Source organism: Gavia stellata, chromosome 1 (genome assembly GCF_030936135.1).
Source record: "Gavia stellata isolate bGavSte3 chromosome 1, bGavSte3.hap2, whole genome shotgun sequence".
Classification (NCBI taxonomy): domain Eukaryota; kingdom Metazoa; phylum Chordata; class Aves; order Gaviiformes; family Gaviidae; genus Gavia; species Gavia stellata.
Genome location: NC_082594.1, coordinates 70878131 through 70898067, shown reverse-complemented (window position 1 = coordinate 70898067; position 19937 = coordinate 70878131). Strand labels below are relative to the sequence as shown.

General features: G+C 40.6%; 1 protein-coding gene across 1 annotated transcript; it reads left to right on the top strand.

Annotated features, from left to right (window-relative positions):
* The first annotated feature begins 2932 nt into the window (after positions 1-2932).
* LOC104259471 (interleukin-1 receptor type 1) lies at positions 2933-18718 on the top strand. Its single transcript, XM_059824305.1, has 11 exons — positions 2933-3013; positions 5715-5784; positions 9091-9334; positions 9644-9830; positions 10647-10809; positions 12803-12868; positions 13448-13568; positions 15745-15893; positions 16191-16334; positions 17676-17837; positions 18327-18718. The coding sequence occupies exons 1-11, from the start codon at positions 2966-2968 to the stop codon at positions 18716-18718; spliced, it is 1746 nt and encodes a 581-aa protein (XP_059680288.1). The 5' UTR covers positions 2933-2965.
* The last annotated feature ends 1219 nt before the right edge of the window (positions 18719-19937 follow it).

Sequence of the window (19937 nt, the reverse complement as noted above, 5' to 3'; positions counted from 1 at the left end):
TTATCACCGGCAATCCAAAAGAACTTGTGTATCTGTTGCTTCAATAAACTGCACTATTCACTAATCTAGCCGTGAGAGTTCTCATTGAACGCCACCAAATCCCTTAAGTGTGGCCGTGCTAGTTCATGGAACGCGACTAGACTGAAAGTGTGCAGTGTTACGAGTGTATCCATAATCGTGAGAGTTCAATACATTGAACGCAACCGGACTTGTAACATCCTGACGGTGTTACGAGTGCATCCGTAATCGTGAAAGTTCAATACATTGAACGCGACCGGACTTGTAACACAGAAAAATTGGGCATCACTCAGAATCTAAGCCTAGCCACCCCCAGCCCCTCTGATATCTGAGGACAAGCTGGAACGCAAGGGGGTTTATTTTCTGCCAAATTGCCTTGCCCTTTAACGCGACACCATGCTACATTTGAAGAACTTCTGCTTTGAAGAACTCTGACTCCAGCCATGACGTGCGAGCGGAACGGAGAACTAAGAAACATCAGAATATAGTGAACATACTGTTCCCAGACCAGCCACAAGCTTAGTAACCTCTAAAAACCATCAGGGCTACTTAGTAGCTGTTAAGTTTGTAGGTAAAAACTTAGGGGCTGAATGGGACTAAACCTTTATGTTCAAGCTTCAGAGCCAAGTATCTCAGTGACATGCAGCTGACTGGGGAATTGAGACCAAGCTGTCAGAGCAGCCTGTTGAAGAAGCTAGTAAAACTGTCGATGCCCCTGAGATGCTCCTGCCAACAGGCTCCGTAGCCTTGAGGGGATCTTTCTCTTCAGTGACACGGTCTCTTCAGCTAGGGAAGTCTGCAGCTGCCCGTACTACAGGGGGAAAAAAAAGTCAGTCACCCCAAGTCTTGCAGTCCTTACTTGGGGGATTTCCTGCCGGCTCCCCCCGGGCCTGCCCTGGGGCGCAGGCCGAGCCCTGGCCGCGGCACAGCGGGCCAGCCCGCGGCGGCGAAGGACGGGGGGCATAGCGGTGGCTGAAGTGAGGCGGCCGCCCCCGCCTGGCGCCCCCGCCTGCCTTTTTCAACAGAAAGTGGCTCTTCTTCAAACGCCTTGGTTTTCGCAGCCTAGGTTTAATCAGCACCGCCTGCCTGTGCCGGGACACCTGCCCGCCCTGTGCCGGTGCGGGGCGGGGAGAGGAGGGGAGAGGCGGCGGGAGAGGCCGGCCCAGCCCAGCCCAGCCCAGCCCTGACGCGGGGCCACCGCACCGCTGCGGGGGCACCCAGGTTTGCAAGCGGCAGCCGGGGGAGGGTGAGGCCTCGCCGGCAGCAGCTGCCTGTGTGACGGGGCGAGGGCCGGCAGCGTCGCCGCGGCTCAGGGGCTGCCCGGGCTTTCTAGGAGACGGCAGCGGGGGCTCCCCCCGCCTCGCTCCGCCGCCGCACGGCCGGTCCGAGCCGAGCCGGCAGCCGCGCAGCAGGTAGGCAGCAGCGGGGATTCCCCTGGGCGCTGGCCCGTCCTGAGGGAATCTGCCTCCCCTCACCGCCGCCCGCCCGCGGCGGGGACAGCCGGCGAGGGTGGGGGCGACCTCCAGGGCAATGCCGGCCGGGTGCCGAGGTGCCGCGCCCGCCCCCGAAAGCCGGGGATGGCTGAGAGCGGCAGCGGGTTGGGAGCGGCGGGGAACGGTCCGTGGTAGCGGGGACCGCTTTCCTCCGTCGGTCGTGTTAACGGGGCGTCCGGCGTCAGCCGGTTTGGTATAATGCGGGGGAAAATCCGTCGAGATGCGCCGGTAGTCGTACTTGTTCCGATGCCCCGTTTTTGGGGCCGTGAGGTGGCTGAGCCCAAAGTGGTGTCTCTTGGGGGAACTGAGGGCTGGGGACAGTTTAGGAGTGGGAGTGAAATCTCTTTTAAAAGGTTGGGATTTTCCTCTGCAAGCTGTGCCTGCGGCGTGGCTCGGTTTCTGAGAGAAAGCGTGAGAGCACCTTTTCTTTGAAGTTAAATCTTGGCCCTCAAGCCTGGTGGGTCTCCTGCGAGCACCCCGCCACCGGCACGCCTCACCCTGCCGACGGTCCCTTCAGCGCGCCTGGGCCGGTGACTGGGAGCGCCGTGCCTACACCGCTGAGGAGCTACAGCCCCTTTCAAGTCAATGCTCTCAGGAATACATAAGAATTTAAATGCAGGATATTGAAAAATGTTTTGTTGCCATACCTGGTGAGGGATGTCAGCGATTCGCAGAAAAATGGCTATTGAGACGGTCTCAGTGCTGTAACTACATCCCCGGGGGGGCTAACCCAGTTCTTAGGCACCAGTTAGGTATGCCTCAACACCGAAGGAATGTATGTATTTGTTGTAATCATTTTTCAGAGATCAAAAGTGTGGTGCTTGATTAAGTTCTCTTGAAGAGGTGTGGCGTACCCTGCAGTTAATAGAAGCGTTTAAGGTAATATGAATATATATATTTTTTTATGGTTTAAAATGTTCATGGGCTTACGTAAAATAAATGGTGTGATACTCTGACTTTCTGTCAGTTCTCTCAATTCTGAAAACAGGACTGTTACATGTTTTAATCTGTCCATGTTTTTGAATAAGACATTGAAAGAAAAAGTGCCACAAGTGTGCAAAAATTAGTGAAAGCCATGATTCTTCAAAGTTCGGATGAGACTAGGGTTTTTTTAATTGAGTAGGTCAACTTTGAAAGGACTAGAGAGCAGAGAAAAAGGTGGCTGTACCAATTTAATGACAGATTTTAATGAGACTTATGCTTTACTGTGTGCTATCATGGATGCTGTAATTATAATTCAGGTGCATGTATCATTGAAGATGTCTTTCAGACTTTTTTTTTTTTAATCTTAAATTGATACAAATATTTTCTTGCAGGGTAAAACTTTATGGATGTGGCCTCGGATACATGGAGTTTTTTCCCCTTGGAAAATTTGGGCAAAGATAACTTCAGCTGAATTCCGTTCTGAGTAGTAAAGCTCCACAGGTTGATTGCAGGCTCAAGATGTGGACAAAATGGCTGGGAAAAGGGAGAAATTTAGCTGTTTATCATGGCGGAATGTGGCAGGAAAAAAATTTGCACTTGCAGTCGTTTGTTTGTTATTTTCATCATGAATTAGGTGAATGCATGCACAGAGCAGAGCCTAATTTTGCTGTTGGGTATACTTTCCACAAAAATGGAAGTTTTTTCATCATGAAAAGTCAGAGACAAGAAAGAGTGTCCTCAGAGCAGTTCATGTTTATGGTTTTACACAGGGCTATGTATATTTGCAGGTCTTCCATGTTGGAAAAAAGGCAAGTTATAAATTTAAATAGATAGGAAGAACATTGAATTCATAGAGAAGCAGGATTCTGCAAGACTTTCCTTCAGAACATAGCAAGATACTACTGCTGCATCTGTTGAATTTACTGATGGGGCAAAAAACTGCTTGAGAGAGCATGTGTGAGACAGAACAGTAGAGTAAGGTAATGCTGTAACGGAACAGAGCTTATGAAAAAACTTCAGAGTCATAAGTGGAGTCTGTTCAGTCCCAGTTTCACTTTGAATTATTTCCATAATAATATTTTCATCTTCTTTAAAATTGAAAACCAGAGATTTTAAGAGTTACTGTCCATCACAATTAGTGAAGAAAGCTAGAGCTTTTGTACAAACACGCATAAACCCCCTCTAGTGATTTTAAAGTTTTGTGTGTTTCTTTTAATGCTCAGCATTCTTGCGGGGACTCACTCCTTCTTACAGCTAGGCAAGAAAAGACCTGCCTGGTAATTTGAGCGGAAATTTGCAATGAGGGAGGAGGGGAGAGAAGGGGAAGAAGCAAGAAAGCAGGCACTGCAAGAAGCAGTGTGGATGACTCAATATATGGCACGCTTCTGAGTCAGTTTGGTGAAGTTAAGACACAGCAGTGGAAGTGTCATCATTGACTATTGTAGAAATTGGTGATTAGCTAAAGATTCTCCACCACAGCATGGGGTTCTCCTGCTCATCCTTCAGTTTGAATAATTGCATTTGTCCTTTCACAGTGCTGTGAAAACTGGTAGGATGAATAGAAAGAAAGCAGTAAGGCAGGCCAAGTTAAGGAACGACTTGTCAGAGGCACGCAACTAATAGATCCTTCTCCAAACATGTTAGGGATAAGAAGCTTACCAAAGAGTCCTGAGAGCCAATAGATCATTCAAGTATAAAAAAAAAAACCTATGGCATGGGCTGTGGGAAGATACGAACATAGCAAGGGAAGAAAAGAAAGAATTTTTTGCATTTGTGTTCATCTTGGAAAAGCATGGATTTCAGTGCTAGTACCTTTTCTTATGGCTAATCTTCCATGGAAGGACCTATCTCAAATTGAAAAGTCAGTAAAAGGCAGTTGTAGAACGAAATAATCTGTAACAAAGCACCATGACTGGCTGATACTCACTCTTGTGTTCTCTTTCTCTAAATGTCTCATTTAAAGCAGCTTTGGGACCAAAAGATCAGAAAGTGATAAATATTTTTTTTATCCTCCCCAAGTGATCAAAAGAGAGCCAGGAAGGTAGACACCAGTGAGTCTGGGATCTGCAGCAGGCAGCTGGGTAGAAACTGCTTTAAAAAATGAAACCAGTGGAAATTAAGATAAATTATGTAGGAAAGGAGTCAACAGTGACTTTTGTAAAGGGAAGTCATGGCGCTCAAATACTAGAAGTGTGTTAAAATTGTACACATGTATGTGAACACATTAGATACAGGAGACATGGTTAATACAATCTGCCTCAATTTCCAAAAGGCATTCAGCAGAGGCTGCAGTGAAGCCAGACTGCCATAATGTATTTATTCTTACATGTTATAAATAAGTAGGTATTTCAGGTGGAGGAAGATCACTACTGGAGTCCCAAACAACTCTCTTCTGCTCAGCATATATTTTTAATGATCTGGACAGAGGGAAACTGTTGCAGTGGCAGAATTTGCCAACAATATAAAGCTATTCAGGCTAGAATACACAGGTGTTAATTGTAAAGAATGGCAGAACGATGTCATGATAGTGAATGACTGGGTAATAATAGCAGAAGAAATTTATTGCAGATAAATGTAAAAAAACCTTAAAATTAAAACATATGGGCAAAATCCTAACATCATGTACTCAGCAGCTTGCCTGGGTTTACCTGATTTTTAACACTTAATGATGAGATCTTGGGATTTTACTGCATAGGGCAATGGAAATGTTAGGTCGATACTTAGTACAGAAAGAACAGATAGACTGTTAGAAATCATTAGGAAAAAAAAACAGAAAAACCCCCACATTGTTTTAGTTTATAAATCCATAGTGCACCTATGTTTTGAAGACTGTGTGCAAGTTCCGTTCTCCCTTCTGCACGTCAGACAGGCTGTAGCATAACTGGAGACGGTCCAGAAGAGGGTGGCAAAGTTGGTCAGAAATATGAAATCGGATTCCATCTAAGGGACAGTTAGACTAGGACTGTAGCTTGGGAAAGCAAGAACTGGGGAGGAGTATGCTAGAGATGTAAAAAATCCTGAGTGCTTGACAGGCTCAATAGGAAATGGTCACTCATTTTTTTTCTTCTGGTGTGATAATTAGGAGCTGTCAGGTAAAACAAGCAGGTAACAGGCTCAAAACAAGCCAAAGACAATGCCTGTTATATACAGGACACATTTCCTGTGTCCTGTATTAACTGTGTAATTCCTGTATTAACTGTGTAATGCAAATGTTGACTTTAAATTGTGGAAGTTAATATTGGAAACCACTAATTGAAGGTTTTCTTTCCATTTCTGCAGGGAAGCATGACAGCAAGAACATTGTTTTTGTGTAATATGACAACAGCATTTCTGTCTTTAATTATTGCAGGTAAGTTTATTGGTGGCTATGGAAAGTCTTGTTCTGAAACTTACTTTTTCACACAAGTAATACTAATTTTCTGTGAAAATGGCTGTAAAAGTCAAATTTATGTGCATGCCAATGAGTTCTTTTAAACAGTCCTAAAAGCAGGAACCTATAAAACTATCTTATCACAGAATCATTTAGGATGGAAGGGAACTCTTGAGATCATCTAGTCCAACCTCCCTGACCCCACCAGGGTCAGCTAGAGCAGGTTGCCCAGTACCATTTCCAGTTGGATTTTGAATATCTCCACAAATGGAGACTCCACGACCTCTCTGGGCAACTTGTTCCAGTGTTTGATCACCCTCACAGTAAAAAAGTGTTTTCTTGTGTTCAGATGGAATTTTTTGTCTTTCAATTTGTGCTCATTGCCTCTTGTCCTGTCAGTGGGCAATACTGGCAAAAGTCTGGCTCTTTGTTCTTCGTTCCCTCCCATCAGGTATTTACACACATGGATAAGATCCACCCACACACTCCCCAAGCCCTCTCTTCTCTAGGCTGAACAGTCCCAGCTCTTTTAGCCTATTCTCATGTGAGAGATGGTCCACTCCCTTAACCATCTTTATGGCACTGTGCTGGACTTTCTCCAGTCAATTCATGCCTCTCGTACTGGGGAGCCCAGAACTGTCCGCAGTACTCCAGATGTGGCCTCACCGTTGCTGAGTAGAGGGGAAGGATCACCTTCCTCGACCTGCTGGCAGGTCCTAATGCAGCCCAGGACACCGTTAGCTTTCTTTGCTGTGAGGGAGCATTGGTGGCTCGTGGTCAGTTTGTTGTCTGCCAGGACCCCAGAGTTCTCTGCAGAGGTGCTTTCCAGCTGAATGGTCTCCAGCATGTGTTGGTGCCTGGGGTCATTCCTCACCAGATGCAGGACTTTGCATGTCCTTTTGTTGGACTTCATGAGGTTCCTGTCAGCCCACTTCTCCAGCCTGTTGAGGTCCATCTGGATGGCAGCATGACCCTCTGATGTATAAACTGATGAAATGAGTTGTAGTTTTAACTTTACAGAATGTGTCCTTAGGATTTTTTCATATTGGAACATATAGCCATTTGACAATAATATCTACATTTTTGTAAAATTGCTAGGCTACTCAGTTGCAACTGCTTGTTTCTGCCCTTCAGCTGTCAACCAACAATCCAGTTCATGTTTAAAACATTTCAAAGGGTTCATATGAGTTGCTGTCATAATCTTGTCATTCCACCTGGAACCTTGCAGCAGTGCCAGACCATTAAAAGAAAAACTTCATGAATTCCCATTCCTTGAGTTTCTAGCAAGCCATTTGATTGGAAATGGTTTGGTTTTGGTTTGGGTTGGGTTTTTTTTCCCATGGATGGACAAGCTGCAAGGTTCACCAATCTGTTGGATAGTCTGGTTTTTGGCTAACTAAGTAATCATATGGAAAGGTGATTATTTGGCTGCCCTCCCCGCAATAGCAGAGAGTTCTATTGTCTGTTTAGTTATGTGTGTACCTTATAATTCTTTCCTGCTCCATGGAAATAATGGAGGGCATTGGGGGAGGGGGATTTGAGAGAAACTGAGGCAAGAAGTGTGTTAGAAAAAAAAAAAAAGACACTATTTCAGAGTATTAGCATTTAGTGGCAGAAAAAGCTTGTCAGTTCCTGTGGCCACAATATTTCATAACCATCAAAGTTATTATGGGGCATTCAATACAGATATCTGAGCAATTTAGTGTTTTGATAAGTAATTTGGAAAAGATTTATAGCAAAGTGATGAGAACTGTAGATGATATGAAATTATCCCTGGTGGTCAAAACTAATGCTCACTATGAAAAGGATTTCTGGATACTGAATGATTTAGTGATAGATTGTCAACAAGTAAAATCAAATGGATGTGGAGGGGCATGGAAGGATCATGTAGATACAGCATACATGTTTCTGCTATATGTGCGTGATGTGAGCATTAAGTTAGTTAATAACCACTTCGGAAAAATGCTGCTTTGACATCTCTGGATGCTCTCTGGAAGCATTAGCTGTGTCATCAGCGGTGGTCAGAAAAGCAGAATTTTTGGGAAGCGGTAGAGCAGAAAACAGCTTCATTATGCTACTCTGTAATGCCATGGTGAATGTGCCTCAGTCGGACTCTTCAGGTCCGGTCATTCCATCTCGGAAAGACTGTATCAGAAGAGGTAGAGAGATGAGTGACAGTGTTGTCTGATATGGGATGGCTTCCATATGAGAAGTCATTAAATGAATGAGGACTCTGAGGTGAAGAAAAGAGACGACTGAGGCAAGATGTGATGGAGGTCTATAAAACTGTAAATACCATAGATTAGGCAGATGAGGGAAAGTTTACTTTGCCATTTCTCATAACAAGAAATGAATGATACCCCGTGGCAGATAAAAGGCAGTGAATGGTTTTTCGTGCAGAACATAAGAGGAAAGAAAGGGGCTGAAAGCAAAGTATTACTCTACTTGTTGTGTCCTACTCTCTTTTGTTACACATTTGCTGCTGGTTTTTGTCAGAGACAGCGTTTTGGGCTAGACAGACACTTATATGACTCTATGTGGCTGTTCTTATATTCTAACAAAACAAGGAATTCTAGGTAAATATAATACTGACTCAGGAATGTGACCATGGTATCCAGAGTTGGTGCCTTTTTTGTCATATTGACCAAAAAAAAAAAAAATCTCATGGTGTTGTTCTTCCCGTATGAATCTCCTTGGGTCAGGAGGAAAGAAAATGAGCTCATTGGTAAGTGCTTGTAATAATTCTTCTCTAAATGCTCATAAAATGAAGGGTGAGATGAAATTTCCATAGCAAACTTGATGTTTGTACAACAGTAACTTTAACTTCTTAGGGCGTTAAGGTACGGAAAGCATAGTCTGTCTTGAAGACTTACTTTGACTACAGTTGAGTGAAGTTAACAAATAAAGACATTAAATGTGAAATTTGAGTGTGCATGTGTATATTTGTGTACATGCACATGAAACAGACTGGAGAAATACAAGCACTTTAGTAATTTGCATCTGAAGTAAAACATACAAATGACAGTCTGCTGCAAATGAGATTCTACTGAGTGTAAAGTTTGCATTCAAAAAATGGCAGTTCATTTCAATGGCTTAACTATATCTGTCACTAAGTAGTACTCTCAACTGTAAAGATAAGGGATTATAATTGTATTTTTAGTAGATGACTTGAGAATGGAGGTGAAAACTCTAATGAACTTTGTAAATGCATTCAAGAAATTAGTTCAGTATATCCTTTTACAGTGTTTGAGGTTTTCTTTAATGTTTATCATTTCTTTCCTTTAGAGAAATGTGAAGCCTACGATGTGATGTTGAGGCAAAGTCTTGTGCCTGATGGGCAGCCCCTTGCTATTAAATGTTCACTGGAAAAGAGCTTGAAAAGTGGAGACTACAACTTAACATGGTATAAAGTTGGTAACCAGACAGCTGTGCCTAGAGACAAACTTTCTAGAATTCATCAGCAGAAGAATTTAATTTGGTTTCTCCCTGCAATGTTAGAAGACTCCGGAGATTATGAATGTGTCATAAGGTGAAAGTTTAAAAAAAAATTACTTTGTTACAGAAATGAGTTGCAAAGGGAATAACTTTTAGAAAGCAAGTAGAATTTGGGGGGTAAGAGAAATACTAATGAAGAATGGAGAGTGCATTCACAAAAACTAACTTTAGGTTGGGGAAAGTAAGTTTAGTTTTGGTTCTTTTTCCTAGTAGGCAAAAATAAGTCTATTAGTGAAACTGTAAACTTCTCGTCCTCTCTTTCTTCTCCAAAAAGAATACCATATATTTTTGAGTTGGAAAATATGCCACATAGGTTAATTTAATTATGCTATATTAATTGCAGGAATTTGACAAGCTGTAGGAAAATGTGTACAAAAGTAACAGTTTTTGAGAGGATTGATGGTTTATGCTTAAATGAAAAATTTGCTGTAGAGGAGGTGATATTCACATTATCATCTGCAAAGGTGGTGTGTCCACACTTGGATTATTTCAGGAATGAGAAGAATATTCAGCCTGTTCATTGGTATAAGGTGAGAATGCTGTGTTTTGTACTGTCTTATAACTGTCCATTATTTAAAATATAAATCACTGATGTTTGTGAATTTTAAGAGGAAAAACTGAAGATTTATTGTAAATGGGAGAAAAATGCTTTTAAAACAAATTGGGAGAGGATTAAGACTTTTTATCTTTTAAAGTTGTATACAGGTTTTTTGATGAACAGAGTAGAAATTCAGCTTGGATTCAGTAGGAGAGACGCTGACCCACGTATCCACCAGGTGGCATCTGTTTACCTGCTAGAGAAGCACACTGTCCTGAATTTCTTTTGTGCGGAAACAGATTTAGTATGTCATTTGTGAGAGGTGGCATATCCATTATGTGCTCAGTATTGTTCCATTAAATAAATGCCATTTCCTCTTGTTCACACTTATTTAAAGGCTCTTTCTGTTACAAGAACGTAGTGCCTTCTGCAGCATCCCTGCCTTATGCCTATGCAGTCCATATGGTACCAAGAGTATTTAAATAGTTTAAGAAATTAAGTCTAATTATTGACTGATTCTTCATTAATGAATACTTCTACAAATCCTGACATTGGCATTTCACTTGCTTATTTCTCTAAAATTGAAAGTTGTTTTCTATAGGAGATGAACTGGAGTATCTGAATTAAAAACTCAGAGCCAAAATGAAGTACGTTTTGTTTTTTATTCCACCCCCTCGCTCTTCCTCAGCCTCTGCAAGGCATCTGTCCTTATGTTGTAGTCCACTGAAAGTTCAGATTGCATTAAAGAGAGACAAACCATGGAAAGAGATAGTGATATGAATTGACAGAGTTCTCTACAAACGTTTAGGACTGCCAGCTGCTGGAAGGGAAAAGGTTTGCCTTCTCAAACAGTGATCTTATAATTTTCAATGTGACTGTACATGATCAAGGAAACTATACATGCGAAACAACATATACGTACAATGGAAAACAATATAACATTTCACGAGACATCAGTCTGACTGTAGAAGGTAAGTACATAATTTCACTGGGTTTGTGTTTGTAACGATGACTCCAAACTTTTGTCCAAGTTTCTAAAGACTAAAGCTAAAAGACCCAATTGGTGGATAGACATGCTTAGGGCTACTAAGAATACTTTCCCTCACCTGAATATGAGGGAAAGAAATGCTGACTGAGAGCTTATATTTTTTTTGTCTGTTGTTGCCACTGTGTTGAAGATGATTGGTTCCCCCATTCAAAGTTGCAGTATGTCAAAGCTTTGCTGCCTGGACCAGCTGCCAAGGTCCCTAAACAGGTGCCCTGTAAGGCTTGGTAGGCACAATAATTTCTGCTGTAGCTGCACCCTCTGTCCTGCCCATCTTACTTCTGTCTTTTACATTATCCTCTTGCTGCAAGAACAACAAACTAAACCAGCCCAAATTGTAACAGTATCTTGACTCTGGGTGTCCTATCTGTTTCCTTCAAACTTTTGTGTCTTCTGTTTTTGGTTTTAAGCTCCTCAGCACAAGAACTGCTGATCTCTGATAATCATGTGTCTAGCTCAGTAGACCCTGATTTATGTCGGGGGGGCCACCAGCACAACAACAAAAAAAGAAGGCCTAGCTGTAAAATGCAAACTCCTTTGCTAGATTGATACTGGATCACTGAAAAGGCTGTGCTGTATCAAGGTATGAAATGCCAATACTGATTTTACATTCCGGCTGATGAAAGACATTTTCAGGTATACTAATAGATTGTATTACTATTTAATGATCTTTTTCTGTGCTTGTCTGTTTTGTCTGTGTGGGTATGTATATGCATACATATGTATGTATATATGTGTATATGTGTGTATGTATATAGATGATATGAATATGTATCATATTCATATTATGTCATAGGTATATGATGTGGATAAACAAAATATGAGGAACATAAGGTCAGATCAGATGAAATGATCATTCTGGTCTTAAAATCTGTCCCTAGAACTTCTTTCAATGTAATTTTAGCTTCCACTGTTCAGTAGAAGCAAAATCATATCACTCCTTTGCCGTAAATGACTGAAGGCAGCTCAGTTGTTTTTAAAGGCTCCAGCTGAGCAAGTCTACACTAAAATGTGTGATTTGAGGTTCAAACAATAGTGCAGGCCCAGTTTTCAGAAGGGGAAGGCTGTATCTGAGGCAATCCTGTGTGCTTCACTAGGGCGCTCAAAAGGGATGCTGTATGATTTCTTTTTGTTAATTTGTGCTCTTGGAGAAACTTCCTTGAACTTTGATAGGAAATGTTCTAAAAAGTCCTACAGCTGCCTGAGACAGCTGGAAATGGTATGTGTGTTCAGTGAGGGACCCTCTAAGTTGGTATTCATTTAGCCCTACTGAGACATTTCTAATGTAGATGTCTAGACATCCACCTGCTGATTACTCTCCCTTTGTAGCCTGTAGAGAGAAATAAGCTTTCTAGAGTGTCATATATCTAGTCCTAATGTAAACATTTAAAAGGGGCCACTGGTGTTACACTTCCTATGGGCAGTGCTGTGGGAGGACTTGTAAGGCCTTTAACTAGAGTACAGAAATTAAATTTCCCCTTTATAATAGTAAAAGTCTAAAATAGATTAATTGCGCTCCTAAGTATTTGGCTCCAGTTTGTATCTGTGGGGTGCTGGGTGATAGGCTGTCCAGATTGTAGAGGGGTAATACTGTAGATATTTACCTGTACTGTTCTCAGCACCTGTGCATGCAATATTACGTGATTTTTATGCCATGGAACAGCCAGTCCACCATGAGCGTGTGGAGATTTGTAGCACGACATTTTGGAAGAGGTGGAGCAAAGAATATTATAGCTTCAAGTCAGAAGTAACAGCTATCTGAGATACGGTACTTTTAGTATTGAATGATGTCTGTTATAAAATTGCTGACAACCTTGTCCATAGGACAGGTTTTTTTAGGTTGTACTTGGGTTATAGAGCATGGAACAGGCTACAGCTGCCCCAGGTTTTCTGAAAAGAACTTTCTTTCTTTTGGTTAGTGAGCCCACCAAAAAAGCCCCCAGAAATATCTTACCCAAGAAACAACTCCATTGAAGTGGAACTCGGTAAGTAGTTTTCTCTATAAGGAAATATGATTTTGTATCCTAGTGAAAATTTACACCCACGGAGTGCCCTATTCTGTGTTTTTTTTGGTTTTGTTTTTTGACAAAAACTAGTTCAGTGACCAGCTCAGTTTCTCTATGTTGATCTCCTGAAGGAGGAGTGTTTGGGGGTGAGAGGGAAAGAGACAAGGCATGTTGCTTCCAAAGTTCTTGGAAACATGTATGGAAATTTCTCAGATGCGAAGAAGATTACAGGGAACCCAGATGATTCTTTGTCACATCTGTTGCTTTCCATCATGCTGGAAGAGGTTCTGAGAACAGATCCATCTTTGAATCTGCAGGGAAAGGAAAGTGATGCCCCAGAGAGAGGCATCTTTTTCCTGAATTTAGCCTCTTCCATCCTACCAGTCTCTTTTTGAACCTGCAGATCACTGAGTGATATAGACCCTCTGTTAGAGTAACTTTTCTGAAAGGGTGTGGGACCATCCTTATCTGGTCTGTGTGGGAGTCTGTAAACAGAATTGTATAGATTTTAATTGGAGTATGGAAATTAACTTTTCACTTTGTAACACAATTTTATAGGCTCACAGGTTACAGTGGATTGCAATACAACAGGTGCTGATGGGTATGAGGTGTTTTGGACAGGCAACGGTGTGTATATTGATGTATTTTATATGAGCAGAATTTTTGCAAGTCCTTATGAGTAAGTATATTTTCAGATTAGCAAATACTGTGTTGGCAACCAAAGTGGAACTTCCTCACTTTGACATTAAAATATTTAGCAACATTTTTCACTTGCTTAAATAGCTTTCTTTTTAAAAACTCTAATGCTTGCCTTTTCCAATTCACTTTCTGCTATGAAGTAGAAACTTGAAACAGGAGGCACATGGACTTCACATGTGATTGTGCGCTTTTTGGTCATTGTAAAAATCTGCCTTAATTTCCAACCTTGGGAAAAGGTGTTTTGTAGACCTACAGTCTCATAATTGTAATACGGTTTCTACTGAGCAGGCTCTGGCCTAGCAGAGACCTCTTTCAGTTGGATGAAGCATGTCCAGGCACATGATCTTGACTGTCTCTTTCTTCTGCATTCTCCTTTCCCTTCACATCTGCCCTCCGAAAGGTTGCAAGAGGTCCTGTGCTTTACAGGAGAAATTGAGACTTCCAGGTTTAAAAGCCTTGCGTTAGAGAAGTGTAACTGAGATCAGCTGAAGACCTAATGGAAGACTTTGTTGAGGACATTTGCACTGAAGCTTAGTGGGATGAGAGGAGAAAAGGGAGACAGATTTCCATTGATAAGTTGGGGTTTGGGAGGAAAATGGACTTGGACTGAGTAAAGCATGAGAAAGGCAACTGGGAGATAAGGTGAGGATGAAAAGCAGATTAAATGGAGTTAGGAGAGAAGAAATTAGACTTGACTTGAAAAGGCAACTAAAATTGGAGCAGAAGGCAATCTGAAAGTTTCTTAGATATGACAGGTTGGGAACTAAAAATTGCAGGTTTTCTGTCAGCCCTCATCTCATGGTGGTGCGATGAAGAAAAAATGTGATCATTTTTTAAATTCTCAAGCACTACCTAGGAGCAAGAAAATGATGAAGAAATGAGAATGATATCTTCAAAGTAAGAATGTAGTTATGAGAAATAAGTCCCCATCGTAAAACAATGGGAGAAATAAAATGCTGACTTCTAATAAAATAAATAAAATAAAAAATAAAAATAAATAAATAAAATGCTGAGTCCTCACCAAGAGAAAATCCTATACAAAAGTAATATATTGTACTGTCATAAAGAATTGTAATGCTATAAACAATTGGGCCATAATGCAGAGGCACACAGTCACTGACTTGATATCATAAAAGCAATGTTATTTTTTGTACTTCCTAGCACTTAAATAGTCATCTTTGCAACCATTAGTCATTTTCATTAATGATGTTGATTCATTAATTCCTTGTTACAGTGTTCAAATTACTCTAAGTTTTTGTTCAGAAAGTGATTCATGTGGTCCTATATATGCCCTTTATGATATATTCCAAGCTTTTATTTTGCATTTTAAATGGTAACTAGAATATGTTTTCAGGAAAGAATAGTGCTTGGCTAAGTAGACTAGTTAGTTAATTTTGCATTTGAGATCTACTGTTAACAACGTAGCGGTATCCCTCATTTTGCTGGTGGTTAAAAAGTTGTTTAGCTCACACATCAGTCACATATCATGGTACACGTGACTAACAATGTGTAGTGTAATGAGCATTTTTGTGCCCTTGTACAATGCATGGGAGATAACCCATGTCTTTTAATGATGCAGCCTGACATTTCAGCTGTTACAGGTCTGTTCTGATCCATGGGGTGAAGCAGCAGTTTAGACTCCACTCCATGCAGCTGGAATCACACTGTGAGTTGGTGGTGTCTGCTGCAGGTCATTACCTTTTGATGTCTTCCCTGTCTCAGAGCTGCTTACCACAAGATGACGCCCTTGTACCGGGGCCTCTTTCTGTGTCACTTCACATTTTGGAATTTCTCTTTCACCAAGCACTGGGGCTCTCCACCTACTCTTACAGGGGCGGGGAAGCCTGCAACAAGGGTTTGCTTAGCTTTCATAAGGTGTATTTTTGTACTTCAGCCTATAAAAACCTTATATTCCTTTGGGGAAACACAGCTCCACGTAAGATAATGTCTTTATGTTTCCAATGTTTGTGCTAAACATCAGTAAGAGGCCCGAATGTTGTTCGGGTTTCCTTCACATAATGTAATTGCTCATCTATTCTGAAGTGTGGTTGACATTTGCAGATGGAAACAACCATTGTTGTGCTGCAGCTGTTAGTGATGAAGCCATTCCAGAAACAGCTGTGGTTTTATGGCTCTATTTGTTACCTTTTGGATAGGGATGAAACTTCTTATGATGGACGCCCTGTGCATTCTGTGAAGCTAATAATTTCAGAAGTGAATAGTGAAGATTATGAACAACCGTTTGTCTGTCAAGCTTCAAATGCCTTTGGGCAGGTTGCATCCTATATTATATTAAAACACAGAGGTAAGAAATACTGTTATTTTTGAGGCCTGTGTTTGTCTTTACTTCCTCAGAAGGGGTTTTAATACCAAATGCTCATGTATCATGTTGATAGAAGACAGATGGATTACAGTTTGTAGTATGTATGCATGTACCAGTGCATCTGGAAGGAGTCACTGTATCAGTGTATTTATCATTATTAAAAAAATAGGTAGATGGAAGTGAAAAATATGATACTCAAATTTGCATTACATTTGTGTGAAAGGTCAGATTTGGACAAATTCAACATTTAAAAAAAAATCTTCTTATCTTTTTGTGCAGTTCCTGATCTACAAAGACGGCTGACTGGAGGGCTTGTCTCTTTGTTAATTTTAACATTTATTACTTTAATAATCTACAAGATTTTCAAGATTGACTTGGTGCTTTGGTACCGTAATTCTGTCTGTGCCTTTGCAAGTAAGGAAGGTATGTGAGTGTGACCAGGTATGTTAGTGTAACTAGCCTGTTGATTTTTTCACTTGCCATTACTTCTAAGCAATAATTGATTATTTAGTAGAATGTATGTGGAATTTACTTGAGGAATTTTCAGATACACACAAAGACATTTTTGGGGGTATTTTTTTCAGTCATATGGGTGAAATATATAATCACAGTTGAGGTAATAAACACTGCATAATATTGAAGGCAGTCATGGTGAGATAGATCAAAAAGAAGTCCAGTGTTTTCCCAAATTAGCATGTTGCTTTTTGCTTTTCTGTAGAGTAGTTTCTTTACATGTAGATTTATGGTCACTCTGATGATGATCAATAGGTGTCAGCAGAGCTACATCCTGTAAACTAGCTGTTTAAAGGTATGTGTTAAATATTGATATTGAAAATCAGACTTTTCATTTTCTTCTAAATCCTGTCAATTATGATGGTTACATGCCAAAGAGGAAAAAATGTTACTAGTTCTCTATTCTGTGATTCTTATGTGTTTTTATTGCTGTGGTGTAGACAAATACATTGGACAGGTGTGAAAAAATTGGAATTTGCAACATTATGGATATTTTGTGTGGCCGCCCTCAGAATTAGACTGTCTGAAGTTCCCCATAGCTTGAAAGTAAATGGATTACGTGCATTGAGATAGTTAACATTTACTCATGGCTTTTCTAAATGTTTTCAAAGAAAAGTAATTGCAGCTTTTGGTTAAAAATTCAGTTTTCCTAGAACACTGTAATAGCATTCTAATGGGGGGGAAAAAAAATCAAAGAAACTATGTTTTGTCGCTTGTTGAGCTAAACTTAACTTGTTGAGTTAAATCTGATTTGGGTTTGTTTCTTCATTCTTGTTTATTATTTTAACTCTCAAAACCTCAGCTGCCTTCTGGCTTTTTCTTCTACCTGCCTTTCCCTCACAGAATTATTACAAGAAAGAATTGCCATTTTCCACCCTCTCTCTTGGTTAGTCAGAAGTGGAGATAACTGCTGTTGAGTTTGTTTCAGGAGAGGTGGTGAAGAAAGTCCTGCAAGAGGACACTTTCTTAATGTCTTGGCACCTCTGGGGTTGGGCGCTTCTTCCTGGAGGTCCCAGGTCCTGCATCCAGCTCACTTGCTGGCACCATCTCCATGCTGGGAAAAGAAGTCAGGTTCTGTGGCTGATCATCTTCCTTTTGATTTGTAGAGCATTTTAGTGCTATGACGTTATTTTGTCAGATAGGTGAATCAGCCCCTCATTACTGTTTTTAAACGGTCCAAAATGAAACCTTGCAATAAAGGCATGTTGCTGGTTGTTAGTTTTTTAATAGAAACTTCTGTGTTTGTTTTAGATGGGAAAATTTACGATGCGTACGTCCTGTACACAAAAAGCAGCGGAGGCAGAAGCTTCTATCATCTGGAAACCTTTGTTCGTAGAATACTTCCTGATGTTTTAGAACAACAATGTGGATATAATCTCTTTGTATTAGGAAGGGATGATTTACCGGGAGAAGGTATGCTTTAATTAGTAGAGTTAATAGGTTGTCTTTTGACACATTGTTCTTGGGTTAGAAGATTATATATACAATTAAAAACCACCTATTTTTGGAAAACAAAGCTATATTTGTTTATTTTTAATGGATAATTTGTCCAAAGGACAATTTTTTTATTTTTAATTTTTTTTGTTTCTTACAAAAAATTCTGTTCTGTTATTATGAGGGTCTGCACTTATCTTTTAGTGATGAATGAATGGGGATTCAGCAGCATTAATATTGTTGAGGTTCTTCAAATGGTATCTGCTCCTGGGGACTGAAGAAGACAATTTTTATCAGGAATTCTGTGCAATGGATCATGAATCATGAATGACATTTGGGAGATCTTAAACCTACCTGTCCTCTGAGCTAGACACTGCTCCATATATATGCAATTTTAAAATTAAGAAATATTTTACATCAGTTGTAAAGTTTCTGTGCAAACTTTGATTGTTCCTTCATTACTTACAGCTGTGGTCAGTGTTGCTGATGAAACCCTTAAGCAAAGCAGAAGACTGATGATTATTTTGGGATCAGAAACATCTAGTTGCTGCCTGTTAGAAGACACCTCTGAACAACAACTAGCTATGTATAATGCTCTCATCCGTGATGGGATTCAAGTGATTCTTATAGAAATGGATGAAATACAGGACTACACAAACATGCCAGAATCAATCAGATACATTAAGCAAAAACATGGAGCTATCCAATGGAAAGGGGACTTCTCAGAGAAATCTTGTTCAGCAAATACAAGATTCTGGAAAAAAGTGCGCTATCAAATGCCATCCAGGAAAAAGGTATCTTACTCTGAAGTGTATTTGTTGCCCCTAACTTTGAACAATTCTGCAGCAAAGGGAAGTTAAGATGCCCTTATTAAAATAATACTGAGAATGTAATTCTGAAATGTGGTGGTTTTTTACACAAATTCATGATATAACAAAGTGAATGTTTTTTTTCAAGGAGTAAAAACTGCTCATTCCTTCCCCAAATTACACCCTAAAAGAAAAACTCTGTGCAACTTCATTTCTGTTCTGGGTTTTGGATAGTGACATAATTTATTATGTTAGTCTCACACAGATACGAGAAGTAAACGTTGCTGATGGTGGTAGGCTATTAAATAGTCATGGTCCACATAAATAGAATATCCACTGAAGAAGCAGCTGTGAAGTCCATTTTTTCAAATTGAAACTACAGTTGATAAATTAAAACTCTGTTTCTGTTGTCAGCATTTTCTTAGTCATTCAGTTCTTCTTGCCTCTCTGTGATTGTCTGATTTCCTCATTACTGCAAGAATCAGCACTGTGCAAGCTATGTGGTCCTCTCCTGAGCAACATGCCTTATCCCTGCTTCTTGAAGGGATTGAGGAAATATGTGACATGGCAGGTATATTTAAAGCTCCTCACAACACTAAATGTATTTCAGCTGAACAGTTCGTACCAAATGTGTTCAGCAAGTGGAATGGAATCCGTGGCTTTTTAGACATTTATTGAATAATTCTGTGATATCTGGTCTATGGGGTGTTTCTAAACTTAGTCTCTTGAAATGGTCAGGAAACTGAAAATATTTCAGGTTTCTTGCAAGGGGGTTGTGGTGAGGTGGGTGTTAGTCTTTTCTCCCATGTAACTAACGATAGAATGAGAGGAAATGGCCTCAAGTTGCACCAGGGAAGGTTTAGATAGGATATTAGGAAAAATTTCTTTACTGAGAGAGTGGTCAAGCATTGGAACAGGCTGCGCAGGAAGGTGGTGGAGTCACCATCACTGGAGGTGTTCAAAAAACGTGTAGACGTGGCACTTCAGGACATGGTTTAGTGGGCATGGCGGTTTTGGGTTGACAGTTGGACTTAATGATCTTACAGGTCTTTTCCAACCTTAATGATTCTGTGATTCTGTAAAACTGGAAGCTTTCTAGACTGTGCTGCTACTCTGGAAACCAGATGTTCTCATTCTGTGTCTCAACTGTGCTAACTACAAGCACAGAAATTCACTAAGCATCTATCAAAGGACTGTGCTTGGGCTGGGTATCCTGGAGAGGGTGGAAAATGGCCAGTTCTGAAATATGACCAGGTGCTAATGGCAGGAG